Source organism: Anser brachyrhynchus, assembly GCF_964034855.1.
Source record: "Anser brachyrhynchus genome assembly, chromosome: 4".
NCBI lineage: Eukaryota > Metazoa > Chordata > Aves > Anseriformes > Anatidae > Anser > Anser brachyrhynchus.
Genome location: NC_137698.1, coordinates 59,776,233 through 59,790,658, shown reverse-complemented (window position 1 = coordinate 59,790,658; position 14,426 = coordinate 59,776,233). Strand labels below are relative to the sequence as shown.

The following is a 14,426-nucleotide window of genomic DNA, read 5'->3' as shown; positions in this document are numbered from 1 at the left end:
GCCTGACTGGTACAGGAGCAATAAGTCACGCTGTGCTTGCTGGTGGTGCTGTGCCTGTCCCCTGGCCTGGGGCGTCTGGCTTGCTGCTCTCTCCTTCTGTCGGCCAGTTGCTGTCTTCTCAAATCTCCCTTTTTATCCTTGCTGCAAATGAGTGCTTTCAGCCCCGGCATGCACTTTGCAGCCCCTGGGGTTGGAGCCTTGTGTACCTCGGCTCCAGCACACAGCAGAGAAAGTCTGTCCAGGTTTCAATAAATATTTGACAAACCGGTGCAGCAGAGAAGTTATGGGGCATGTCAGCAAACACTGGGTGTCTCGTGAAGAACCCTGCCTTTCAATAAATGGTCTTTGAATTTCCACCAGCTTTTACTTTCCACTGCTTGCAAAAAGCAAAGAAATAAATACAAAAAGGGAAAAAAAAGGCTTGAAAAATACCAGGGAACACAGAGTTCTGCCTGACAGTCTCCCCTGGCCTGTATTGTTTTGCTTCAGCTGGTTGACACTATTTAAACAGGTTTCTTTTCTGAATAAACACAAGGGCACCGGGTCTGTTTTCTGGATCCTTTTCCTAGATCTGCAACCCCAGCAAGGGCTTTGATATTAGACGAGCTTTCTTCTTGCTAAAAACCCAGTGTGAAAACCCCTTTTAATAGCCGAAAACTCGCTATTTTTTTCCTGCAGCTCCCTTCCAGCCCTGACCCTCCACGAGCCCAGAGCCCTGTCTGCAGGGGGGCAGCGGGTTCCTCAGCCCCCTCGGTGGGCAATCAGCAGCGTGTTACAGTGGACCTAGCACACGTGGAGTGTGAAAGGGAAGGGGGGGGAAGGCTGCTGTCCTTGTGCCCTGTCATAAAGACAGCAAGTCAGTCGTGGTAAATGCGAGCACAGGGCTGTGGGCTGAATTTTGAGCCAGGTTCAGAGAAAGGAAGCAGCTCTGGTTACTCCCCACCTGCCTTCGGCTTAGCAGTGACATGCTGAAGAGGTCAGGTGTGGGAAGTCCCACGGCAGGTTTGTAAGCTCCTAAGAAGGCTAACAGTATTTTTGGCTGTATTAGGCAAAGTATCGCCAGCAGGTCAGGAGAGGTGATCCTTCCCCTCTACTCAGCACTGCTGAGGCCGCACCTGGAGTGCTGGGTCCAGCTCTGGGCCCCCAGTACAAGGGGGACATGGAAAGCATCCAGCAGAGGGCCACTGAGTTGATCAAGGGACAGGAGCACCTCTCCTGTGAGGAAAGGCTGAGAGAGCTGGGACTGTTCAGCCTGGAGAATAGGAAGCTCAGGGGGATCTCATCAAAGTGTATTGATACACCTGAAGGGAGGGTGCAAAGAGGACAGAGCCAGGCTCCTTCCAGTGGTACCCAGTGATGGCACAAGGGGCGATGGTCACAAACTGTCAGACAGGAGGCTCCATCTGATCACCGGGCAGCACTTCTGTGCCGTGCGGGTGACGGAGCCCTGGCACAGGCTGCCCAGAGGCCGTGGGGCCTCCTCCTTGGAGACCTTCGGAGGCCGCCTGGACGTGGGCCTGGGCAGCCTGCGCTGGGTGGCCCTGCGTGAGCAGGGGCTGGGGCGGGTGGACCCTGAGGGCCCTGCCAGCCTCAACCATCCTGCGAGTCCACCTTTCTGTACAAGCAAACACAGCGTTCCCAGCTGGCGGAGGAGTTTTCCCCTGGGTATTGTCATTTCCCTGGGTGATGTTCATTGCAATGTCCCTGTGGGCTCAGCTCAGTGTGTCATCCTTTGCTTGGCCGTGAGCTAGGCCCCTCAGCAGTCGCTAAATAGTCTCAGAACAAGGACTGGAGACACTGTGCGTTTTTAAAAAACTCCTGGCTCTGAAAGCGAGCTAGCAGCATGAGCAGCCCCTCACCTTTCCTATGGTTTGGGGTTCCTGGCTGCCCATCACGCTTGTTTTGTGACCCCAGTGTTTGGAGGACGTTCACAGGAGCTATGCTGGGCTCCATTCACCATTTCAAATCAAACAGCATAAGTAGCATTTCTTCATTCTAGCAGGAGATTTTTAAAAACAATTAGTAACTGCCAAAATAGCAGGAAATCAATTAAATAGCGTTTGCCCCGTAGGTGATGATTCCTACTTGATGTTTGCTACCTGCTGATGATAATGAAGATGATTTCTTCTCGTCTCTCAGTACAGTGGACAACTGGCACCTCACCAGCTCAAAATTGGTGCTTTTCTTACACAACTGGGGGCATGAGACAAAGAAAACTCTTTGTGCCATAATTATCTCTAGAGATCCAGATAAATAACTCCAAGCAGGGATGATTTGCCATTAGGCAAGCAAAGTAAGAACTTTACAATTCAAGAACATTTCCTTTGCATTTTTCTCCTTTGGTAGGTACCTAAGGTAGCCTAATGAGCACTGCAGGAGGAAAAATAAAAACGTAGTGCTAGAAATGGGCCTTCTAATAAACCACTTTAAGGCACACGTTGCTATGATGTGGAGGCTGCTGGGGTCAGGGATGGATTGTGCATAAAAAGCTTGAGCTGTTTAACAGAAATGAATAACACATACAGAAAAATGGAGAGGAAAACCGTGGTCAGAGGGTGAGCAAATTGCTGACCTGTATGTCAGAAATGTGACATTAGGAGTTACACTGCTGACACAGCAGGGGAGTGATTTCATTGTTCTGTGTCATATTTTAAAGGAGAGAAATAGATACTTTGTTAAAAAAAAAAAAAAAAGAGAGAGAGAGAGCTTTTTAAATACTCTCTACTACCCTGTCTGTGATGCTGAAATCAAAAGGTGCTGTAATAAAAAGGCTCTCTTTTCATATAATCCCTAGTCAAAGCCATTCATTTTGATCTTTCTTTCTCCTCTAGAGAACAGGCATGTTTTGCCGTCAGGAACCATAAGTTTAGCTCACCATCCATTCAATTTAGACTGAGGAAAAAAAAAAAGTCATATTTACTAAAGTCCTGAGAAGTGGAAGAGGAAGTAAGTCTAGTCCTGAAGGCTGATGAAATTCTGTGCACCTCGATTTGTACAAAAAAGCATCAGCTGTGGAAAAATGGGCATCTGAGAAAATAAAGGGGATGAGTAGCTATTAAAATTATCTCAGCACCTAAACAAATACTTGCAAGAGGAACGCTTCCTGAGGAAAAGCATTAAAAACTGTATTCACCATAGCAGTCATGAGGTTGCAAGAGGGCTTGATCACAGCCAGCACATGTCCACCACATTCTTCTCTGCATACACATAGCAAGGTTTGATAGCAGAGTACCTTGAATTCAGAACACTGACACACGGTTGTTCATCCACATTTTCCTGGCATCCTCTAACCAAGAGGTCCCGTGAAAGGCAGCGATCTGCAGGTCTGCCTTCTGCCCAAGTGCATTTGTGAGTGTGGGCTGTGCAAGCTCCTGCTTTTAAGGGAAATAGTGTCAAATGCTGCTAAAATCCATGTGAACATTTGTCTATTTCTCTGGTCCTGCCTGAAATAACCTATTCCAAGCTGTAAAAGGGCCATGATAAACCGTGGTGCATGACTGTGGGCTGTGCTCTCCCAGGCTCTGGGGCAGCAGGGATGGAGGAGCAGGAGGCACCGCGATGCCCAAAAGCAGCAACATCAGAAAAGGGGCCACAACTCGTGTGACAGGGATGTTAACCTCCAGTAGCTGCAGCTCGATACCTGCGTATTGGTTTTAATTCAGAGCATACAGACCTCTATTTGGCCTGAGCAACAGTGAAATACACTCGTAATTTGCCCCCCACTAAGTGCTGTATTTTTAGGCACCTGCCTTTTTATATCCACATTATTACACAGGTTGCAAGGATAATGACAGAAGTAGCAAAGGAGGATTTGGATATTATTTTAGTGTCAAATTTTTGTTTTCAGAACGAGGATATGCTGCTGTGGGAGCATGCAGGGATCTGGTACTCAAGAGAGACGATGTGGGAGCACACGTAGGGTTGTGGGAAGTGGCTGCAGGATGGCTGCGCGGGGACGCCGCAGTCGTGGGAGGGAGAGGTGCTCGGCACGATGTGCTTCGGGAGTCCGTCAGCCTGAGGCGAGGGGAGAAATGAAGCCGAGAGTGCTTTCTGGGAAATAAATCTGGGGAGGGAAATAAACCTGTCAAAGGGGAAAAAAAGATCTAGCACTTTGTGGGGGAAAGTAGCCTAGAGACTGGGAAAGGTACAGAAAAAAATGGTGACATGCAGCTGGAAGAGGTAACAGAAAGATAAAAGGATGAGAAACCTGGGAGAAAGGGGAAGAAGAAGAAGGCTTAAGAGACTAATGGGCATTCTACATCTGAAATATATTGTTTGGATCTCTTGCTTTCCAATTTGTGTGCCACATCTGGGAAAGAGCTTGCCTTTTGATACCTTTGCAGCCGATCATCAAAGTAAGGTGTTATGGTAAGATTTCTCCCTCCAAACCCTAAAAGTTAATGATGCTAAAATAAGGAAACGACATGTTTAATCTGAATTAAAGGGACTGGGAGAACTCCACGACTCTCCAGGTAAGAAATGACACCTTTCAGAGCCAGGGAAAATGCCACAAAGATGCATGCACGTTGCAAAGATCCTGAAGTCTTCTGTTCTAGGAGACCAGGCAGAAGATGACAAAATGGCTGGATTGCAATATTTTATTTAAAAACTTAATTCCTGCTCCTGCTCCAGGATCTGGCTGAAGGCTCATGACTTCGGGAGCTAGGTCAAAGAGCTGATACAAAAAAAGTGCACAGGGGGCAATCGAGGGGAAGGGCGACACGTGCACAGAGCCAGCCTTGGGCAAATGGAAACGTGTCCTTTCTGGCAAGCTTCTGACCTTTCCCTGCCTGCCTCCTGACCGTCACTCCATCGGGATCTTCCCCTACCTGCCTCTGTCATCACCTCCAAATTGTGTTCCCTGACAGCGACGAGTGGGGCATCCATCAGAGACCCTGCTCCTCTCAGCCACAGGTGCTGGAGGCTGCAGGGGACCTGTGGCCTGATTATGGCATTGCCAAAAATGTCTTTTGCCTCTCATCCGAAACCACTGTCCTCGGACTGAGTCAGTGGGAGTGGGTGAGCGGTGCACGTACTGCTCAACAGGCTCTAAAGGTACTGGAAAGATTACTCCTGCAAAAAAGAAATTGCTCTTTAAAGTGGATACAGAAGCGTGAAGGAGGCCGTCTGTGTATACAGCACATAGACAGCAATACTCACGTCCAGTGTATCACTAAAACGTGATTTTTCTTATGTAAATAACTTTTAAAACTATGTCCTGTAATAAAGCCAGAAGTTCAAATGGTATAAAATATTTTTTAAATATTTTTTTTCTCCTCTCGTAGTTCCACATAAATCCAAAAGCTGCTGCGTTTGTTCCTTCAGTTTCGATAGGCAGGACAGGTTGGTAGAGGGTTTCCTCGTGCAGCCTTAGGTGAAGTAAACTTTTCATTTCATTTCATTGTTATGAACTAAATCCCATAATTTAATTCGGTGGTTTGCAAAAGGTCAGATAGATGTCGGTAGTCTCAGCACAGTTCCAAGAACAGCGCTGTTTTATTAACATGGCAGGCAGAACATTGTTTCTATGGATTTTGCATAAATACTGTTTAGAATTTTATTTTAATTTCCTGTCTGTGGGCAAGCTGGATGCAAAAAAAAAACACCTAATAGCTAAAGTTGTGTACTAAGTTATATGGGTAAGCCACTTCGGCCAATAACTGAGTGCAGAACGTGGCTCTGGGTGCTTGGAACTCAAACTACATTTCCAATTTAAAATCATCCTGTAAAGAGATCAGATTTTTCTGATTAAAACCTTGACAGTGGTTATATTTAATATCCACATCTACATTCCATGCAGTGCTTAATTTTAATCTCTGTCTAATAACAAATCTACTTAAATGATATTGACTCAGCCAGAAGATTGAAGCATCTCCGATGGGATATTTTCACAAAACAAAATGAATTATATAACTTTTCCTGCCTACCCCATAGAGCAAAGTGCATTATCTGAACACCCACACTCGCCCATACACCACACAGTAAAGAGACTGAATTCCTTGCTCAGCAAAGCAGCAGTAATTACATCATTCGAAGATTTTTCTGTGTTGAGTCTGTTTACATATATGTATAGTTGGGGAAATTAGTTCCAAAGTTTAGGAAGAAAGTACACTTTGTGATAAAGTCTGTCAGTCTGTGCTCATTTTTTGTGCTCTTTCTGCTTTTCTAGCGGCTTTTATTTTCATGTGTGTAGTACTGCGATAGGAGTGACTGCGAATATATTTGCGAAATGTGTTATTACCATGGGCATTGTTACAGGTCTTAAGTGCCATGTCTTTTGTATGCGCATCCCTTTGCCTGTATCCCTCTGCTTCCCAGTGTGACAATTTCCATGTCAGCCTTTGGGGTCCATCTCAGATCCTGCCCCTTGCATGCATGGGTGCTTGCAGCTGCAGGGAAGAAAGCTGCTTCTTTGTGCTTGTTCTACTTTTTTTTGTTTTGTTTTTATTTAAACGGAAAATACATTAAATGATCTAAATTTATAGTAGGTTATTGCCGAGGTGAAGAATGCATTCCATACACACTTAAAGTCATCAATATTTATTTTCATTTTATTTAAAAAAAAAAGGATGAAATTATTTTACATAAAAGCATTATTTTCACATGGACAAGCCCATTCTCCCCACACCAAAATTCTTTTAATTGACTGTGACAGCAGAATGATCTCAACACGTATTAGTTCAGCTGAAACAATGTGAAAAAATATGCTACAAATGTAACTGAAAGATTTTGATTATAAGGCAGAGATATTGAAGTAAACACTGTAATACATGTATTTATGTTTGAGGAGAATCCACTAGCATCTTGGAAATTTTAAGAGATACTCAGAACTGCAGCTGAAAACGGAGCTAAACTGTTGATGTTAAGGACGCCAGTTTTTTTACAGGAGAATTTATGACAAATAAATTTATGACCACCTTTTAAGGCTTTGTATAAAGTCCCTTATCTTCAAAGAGCCCTCTTTCTCCTTTGTACTTTTGAAAGGAAAGTGATATAAAGCTCGGAGAGGGTTAGCATTCATTTCAATTCTCACCACATTTACTGTCAGCTGAAGTGTTTCATTACCTCAGAACTAAATCATGTTCAGCTGATGCCACAGTCACTTTCCCACACCAGACGATAACCACCTGAATTTCTGCAGGGCACTTGCAGCCTCTTCCGATGCAGCTCACGGGGGTGCAGGTACGTTCATGTGTGTGTAAGAACATTTGGAGAGCGAAGCCCGTGTTGTCTTCCCCTCCTCTTCATCGCCAACATCTTTTATTGCAGGAGGCTTTTGCTTAGCGCAGCAGGTGAAAGTGGCTAGAAAGCCCATGCGGAAACGCTTGTTCATGAAGCAATATATGATAGGGTTCACGCAGGCAGAAGTGTAGGACAACAAGTGAATAAAGGAGATGGGAGCTCCCGAGAGATGCAGGTCTGCTGAGGTGGTGTCAAAGGCGCGCCAGGCATTTACACTGAAGATGGGAGTCCAGCAAAGGAAAAACAAAATCACTATCACCATCAACATGCGGATGACGAGTTTCTTGGCCATCAAGTTGGCAGAAGAGCTGCTGCTTCTCGCCCTGTCTATTTTGCTGTTGCTCAGAGCAGAGAGCTGTTGCAATGGCACTTTCCTTTTCCTTTTGGATTTTTGCAGGTAGCATCCGTCCCCATCCTCGTATTTGGCGCTGCTGGTACTTATTTTCCTTTCTGTACACATAAAGTAGCACTTAATTAGATGGCAGAACATTTCTGACCAATGTTTCAACATACAAAAAGAAGGGTGGAATCCAAGTCTAAATACATAATTTATGGCTGAACAACTGCTTCAAAGAAAGCACTGTCCTAATTTTGTGTCGGTCATATATTGGCTGCTCTGTGTCCTCTATCCCCCAATATTCTCACATTTTAACTCTACACAAATTGATGCAAAAGAAGTGAGAACACTGCTCAAGTATGTACTCAAAATAGTTTTCAAGTTTCTATGCTTCTACCTTAATTTAAAATTTTTTAATGGTATTTATTGATGGAAATGGTCCTAATCCATAGCCAGAAAACAGAACAAAACAAAACAAAAAACACCTTGATGTATCTATAACAGTTAGGAATTTAAAGCATCCCACCTGGTGTTTTTTCAAACAAGCCATACGTGAAGAATTATTGGCTAGAGAGTAATGGAATTACTTCCATCAACAAATAAATGAGTCTGACATCTTCATGACCATAGCCATATGGTCACTATAACAACATTTGCAAGTAGAAATTTTTCCTTATAGTAGCCTCAAGTTAACTGCTCACATCTTAAGCTCTAACTTAAAGAAATAACCTAAATGTGTTGTTACCTCTTGAAGATTTTCTCTGGCTGGCATCAAATTTTATTCCTCTGTACAGTTCCAAAGAAATTAGGCCATACGCAACCATCATTATAATCCCAGGTATAAGAAAGAGTATGAGTAGCAGGAAAGTGTACCTGAGGAATCGAAAGACAGGCAGTGACCAGGGAATAGTGCAAACCACAAAAGAAAAAAATATTTTGTCTCCTTATGAGAATCTTGGGAGGGGGGATTTCAAGATTTCAAGATTCAACCTGATACGAGGTTTGATTTTGACAGCCCTGGAAATCGGAAGCTTTCAACTTCTCCTCCTCCCTGTTCCACCAGAAAAGCTCAGCAGGAGCAAGGCTCTCATGGCTGCAAAACACCCATCATCCTGCCTCCCGTGGCCCCGGGGAGGTGGGTGCCTCGGAGGAGACGGGCTCTCTGCCCACACAGGGCTCCCTGCCGTAACCAGACCAGTGTTGGATGCCTTGCTGCTTTGAATGGTGCAAAAGCTGCCTTGCAGAAGCCACGTTGGGTAGCTACTGACCCTCGATGGAGCCCCCGGTCCTGGCTGTCACTACCAGAGTGAGGTTCGGTGTGCGCGTGTCTCCTGGCCGTGGGCTGCGGCACACGCAGGAGGGACAGAGCAGCCACTGCCAGGGCTCGCAGCCCTGGGGCCTTGCAGAGCCCCTTCTGTGCCGGGAGCGCCTTTTGCTCGGTTGCCCGTCGGGTTCTGACTTCATCAAAGGCAGCTTCTGTGACATGAATACTAGTTGGGGAAATCATTCTGTTTAAACACCTCAAGATCCCACATCTCTCCTGCTCGCTGGGGCTTGGGTGCAAACTCCTCTGCACACCTGAGAGTCTGCAAGGGTGCCGTGCAGAAGGGAAGTTCGCCCTGCGACCTTCCCCCCGACCTGCGCTCATACTGGCGAATTCCTGAGACTACTGAAAACTTAAACGCAACTTTACTGTGGGGGTACGCCATGCTGGAGTGGTGCGTACTGTAATCTGGTTCCCAGTTCCAACTGACCGTCAGGAGCCAAGAAAAAAATAAATAAATCTTTCTTCTTCTCACTGCCAGTTAAGGAGTTCAGTCATCGTGCAAGGACACAATGCCTAAATGCCTGCTGCTTGGTAGTGCTACTATTTACTCACTCTGCCTAGGTAGGACTTGGGGCACTGTCTCCCCCCTCACTTTTCTGTCCCTGTTCTCTACGAGTGACCAAAAGGCTGAGTTCTCGAGAAGGGTATTTGCAAACTCTCTGAGTTTTCATATTCTACCTCTCTGCTTCAGAGGACCCTCAGACAAACAAAATAATGTCCAAGGCAGCACACGGAAGGGCGCTTGTATGTGTTTTTCTAAGATTAATCATGGATTTCTCTGAAAATACTGTTTAATTAAGTTTACACTTAAATGAGTGGAAGCAAAAGTCATGCAAGAGTCAAAATGTAAGCAGCTTAAAAATGAGATTTTTTTTTTAAACTTTTTAAAATAAGCATGATAGAGGTGTAAATATTTGCTGAAGGTTAATACTTGATTTTCAATAAGCTTAATGCTACCATGAAATCCCGTTTTCCACTAGATAATTATGCATTTGCAAACAGTCAGTTATATCTTACCAGGACTGCTGAATGACATCACTTGGCCAAAGGAGCCGACACATGTTTGCTGTGCTGTTGTTATACTTGGTAAAAGGTACCAGTTTGCTGTAAACTGGGTATGGTGACATGATAGTAAAGGAAACACACCAGGTAGCAGCAATCACTTTCAAGGCGTGAGATTTGGTCTGCCAGACCCTGGACTGTAGAGGCTTGCAAATGGCACTGTATCTCTCCAGAGAGATGGCAACCAGGTTGAATGTAGATACACTTACAGAGATACCTGTATGTATGAAATAAAGAAAAAGGTTGTTTTCTTCTTTTAAACAATCTTGTTATTTTCAAATAATCTTGCTAACTTTCTACATGCATGGAGAAAAAATATATAAATATACACTTCTCTGACTCTACAGGTCCAAGAGAAAAGAGTCATTTGAAAAAAAAACAACACAACAACCCCACAAAATTCTGATAACAGGGAAAGAAGACACTTTTCTTTCTAACTCTTCTCTTTACTACTGTGATTTATACACTACAGTAATAGCACTTCATTTCAAACAAGTGTCTGAAACAGCGGATTATGCTGTTAGTTACTATTTTAGCACGAATGTTCATAGTCACTAGTCTATTTTATTTTTTTATGTGTCTGGCTTGATCGGTGATCTGATTTCCTCATTTAACAGAATTAAATGTTACCAATTTTATTTAAAAAATAAATGCTAATAGAGTTAAAAAAGCAGAAGAAATGAAGTCATAAAGCTGAATCTTTGTCCTCAAAGAGCCTTAATTTCTCCTGTTCATTTGTTATAAAATACAATGCAGTGATCTGCATTTCTGTCACTGAGGTGTCCCAGTTTATCACTGAAAAATTATAAACATTTTTGCTTAACTTTGTCACAATTTTTTATTTCATTGAATGAACTTCCATGTAACAATTATTAGGAATGCTTCAGTGTCAGTCAAAATATAAAGGGACAATACCAGAATATTAGTTTACTTTACACAAATTATCTGTAATTTCACACTAGTTGTCCTGCATCTTAAAACTAAAAATTAAGAGCATAGTTGGTAGAATCAATATTAGCGTCTATCTGTCAACAGAGACTTCTTAATCTGAATTGCTAATGGGAAACATTCACATTATGATTCTTAAAATAAAACACTTTCATAATTAAAATGTGCGTGTTCAGAAATATTTCACTGTTTGCTTTTTTATAAATCTACACAATGTGAAATAAAAGAAAGATGACAATGCTTTGGTAATTTTTATGGTATTTATGGCAGCAATTCATTATAGTTGTTTAAACACGGCCTTTAGCTTTTCTGGTTTTATCTACAAAAAGATGTTGGTTTCCCATTCCCACTTTAGGTGTGTACTTTCACATTACATCAAAGTTCTCAAGGGCGCAGGTTAAAGGCAAACCTGACTTTCTGTAGCTGGAGGTCTTCTAAGGTAGCAAAAACTTTACATAATGTTCTCTTTTTCTTTTTTCTTTTCTTTCTTTCTTTTCTTTTTTTTTTTTTTTAAGAAAAAGGGAAACCCACAAGAAGTGTTGGAACTGTGACAAAGTCATTTACACAGACATACATAGCACAAACATTTTGAAACTCCTGGGTTGACCTTCACAACCAGAGGGGGCACAGCAAAGCGACAGAAGCGTTACTTCCTAAAGTCAGTCTGCAAGACCTGCATCTGCACAGTCTGCATTTTGTGGTCGCCTGTTGAGCTCTGATCAGGCCTGCTCTGCTCTTAAAAAGCCCTTGCTCTGACTTCCAGCTCTGCAGAGGGTACCTGCTTTGGACTTTTTTTTTTTTTCCTTTTCATGTATAGCTGCTACAAAAAGTCTGTGGGCAAAACATGCCCTCAGTGAGATTGTACAGCCCTGTCATTTCTGATGGCTGATCCGGATACTGCAAATAGCTCTGCCAGTGATGGGTAAGCAAGCAGACGTGCCAGGTTCCTCGTTACAGCTTGGTCATGCAAAACACTTCTCACCTAACCCAGTCCTGTAAAACGCTTCTCTGTGTAGTTAAAATTCAGTGGGTACCTCTGTGTTTTGCTGGATCATGCTGAGGAAACCAGAACCATGAAGGTTTGCCCTACAAAGTCATTTCTTGGTGATTTTGGTAAATGTTCAATGGCAGGTGGAAACAGCGATTTGCTGGTCTTTAATGGCCTTCTCACACATATCTCGCTAGTTTATCTTCAAAATAAGTATAAACTTCCAAGACTTACCCATGAAATAAGTGGCAGTTTTGCAAACAGCACTCCCAAAAATAAAATCTTTCAGCAGGTTGGGAATGAGAGTGAATGGCATGCAGAAGAGGCAGAGCATCAGGTCGCTGACAGCCAGTGACAGCAGAAACGTGTTAGTGACTGTTCTCATCCGTTTGTTTCGTATCAGCACTGTGATTACCAGAATGTTCCCCAAAACACTGAGCAGAAATATCAAACAGTACAGCAGAATCCGGATTATCTGGTGCAAATCTGAAAATTGTCACAGTGAAAAATCAGGTATGAAGTATACAGACCATAGATGGCTATTATATGATTCATTCTTTAATCAGAAGGTAAAGCCTTTCAAAAGCCTGCCAGTTTCTAGTTTTGCTGAGGTTTATGTCTTTACATCAATATAAAAACTGCAGAAGTTCTGAAACTCTTAAATTTATTTTGATCTACCTGAGTTGCATAACATTAAAATGGGACACACGCAATACAGCGTGCTCCTAGAGAATTAAATACAACTTCTGAAAAGCACGTTTTGCTCAAAGTACTTTATGTGCACTGCCCAATCACCATGGAAATCCCTCCTTTATGCAAAAGTAAGAAATGATACAGCAATCAAAAACATTTTAATACATGGATGATTTTTTTTCTAGCCTCACGGTGTTATAATTTCATATTTAATCACTTTCATACACACTATCAGATCAGATAACTCCATTGCTATGGAACTGCTCAAAGAGTCAAAATTGTGTTTCTCCACGTCCTTACTAGAGCCGTTTACATTTTGTACCCAATATTTCTACTGTCAGTTTTCCATTCTATCTGAATTTTGTTCCGGTTGGAGGTTTACCTCGGAAAACCATACTAAACCATACTAAAACCACACTATATTCTTTCCTGCCTGTTTCCCATCCTAACTTACCAGCAGTTAGTTGATTTTGCACCTCCCTCCTCCCCCAAAAGCCTCATGTGGCTGTTTCTCTATCTTCCAGCTAGAATTAAAACTGCCCACAAGATTTACTTTCTATACATACCTCTAGAAGAATAAGGCGGATCATCCACACAGAAAAAAGTGTCATTTTCCAAGAGGATATCACACAGGAAAGCAGTGATATTGGTGCCGTTCTCAAGCAAGCTCGCTTCAACTACTTCCATCCTTCAGGATCCACAGGTTAGCTTCTAGGAAGAAGAGGGCTGGCTTGTAACTATCTGCCCATTCTTTCAGTAAACAATATCTTTCTGAATGAAGTCTTCAGGAGGAATACCAGAGAGGCAGTGCTAGAAGTAAGCTCTTTAACCATCCGTCAGGAACACCCTGGTCAGGCTGAAAACAGATTTATGTCAGTGGCATGCGAGGCAGTTTAGCAGAGCAGGGCATGCACACAGACACAATTCACACATATGCACATAAGCACACATCCCCTCCTGTACTTTTTTAGATCCACCCTCTTCTGCTACTGGCCTACTGTTGGGATTATAAACAGACCAGAAAAAGATTACAGCGTTAACCCCTTGCAAGGTTGCTTCTGTTCACATCTCTGCAATATTTCTCAGAGGGATGCTGCTGTTCCACAGCCAATAAATCACAACCAGTGAGAGATGAGAGTGATAAATCTGTCTCTCAACCAACAACATTTGAAATGGCCAGAGGAGCTGAATAAAAAGGCTCAGAAGGGAAAAACATCAAGAAGATTTTGCACGCCTTACATGAAAGTGATTGCTTTCTTCACATTTTTCAGAGCAAACTGAAGACTGGGTATGTAATTGACTCAGGAAAAAAAGAGCTGCTACTTCTAGCTCATTTAATGAAGTGCTAACTTCATACCAAAGCTCTGTATGTGCCTGATCCAAAACCCAGTAAAGCCGCAGAAAAACCTCACAAATTTCAGTGTTCCTGGATCAAGCCTTATGAAAAGTATGCCACTAGGATTGTTGGGTCATACAAGCAGAAGCCTAGACAATTTTTCAGTGCAAAGACTTGTATATGACTTGTAAACCTGATGAACTGATAAAGTATTGCACATTAGTTATGCATTAGCGAAAATGCAGCAATCTTGACTGCTTAAAAGAAGCCCTTTCTTCTGGGTTCTGCTTTGTGAATACATAAACACCACCCTCTCTGGTGTTGCACAAAGTCCTGGGCTTTTGACTTCCAGGATACAACTTGTTTATGGGGAGGAGAAAAGAGAGAGAGAGAGAGAGAGAGAGAGAGAGAAAGAGAGAAAGAGAGAAAGAAAAGAAAGAAAGAAAGAAAGAAAGAAAGAAAGAAAGAAAGAAAGAAAGAAAGAAAGAAAGAA

General features: G+C 42.9%; 1 protein-coding gene across 1 annotated transcript; it reads right to left on the bottom strand.

Annotated features, from left to right (window-relative positions):
* Positions 1 to 7,160: 7,160 nt before the first annotated feature.
* On the bottom strand, positions 7,161 to 13,569 carry CCKAR (cholecystokinin A receptor). Its single transcript, XM_080588877.1, has 5 exons — positions 13,164 to 13,569; positions 12,139 to 12,390; positions 9,924 to 10,185; positions 8,325 to 8,452; positions 7,161 to 7,692 (listed from the first exon to the last, which is right to left on the bottom strand). The coding sequence occupies exons 1-5, from the start codon at positions 13,282 to 13,284 to the stop codon at positions 7,169 to 7,171; spliced, it is 1,287 nt and encodes a 428-aa protein (XP_080445003.1). The 5' UTR covers positions 13,285 to 13,569; the 3' UTR covers positions 7,161 to 7,168.
* Between the last annotated feature and the right edge of the window lie 857 nt (positions 13,570 to 14,426).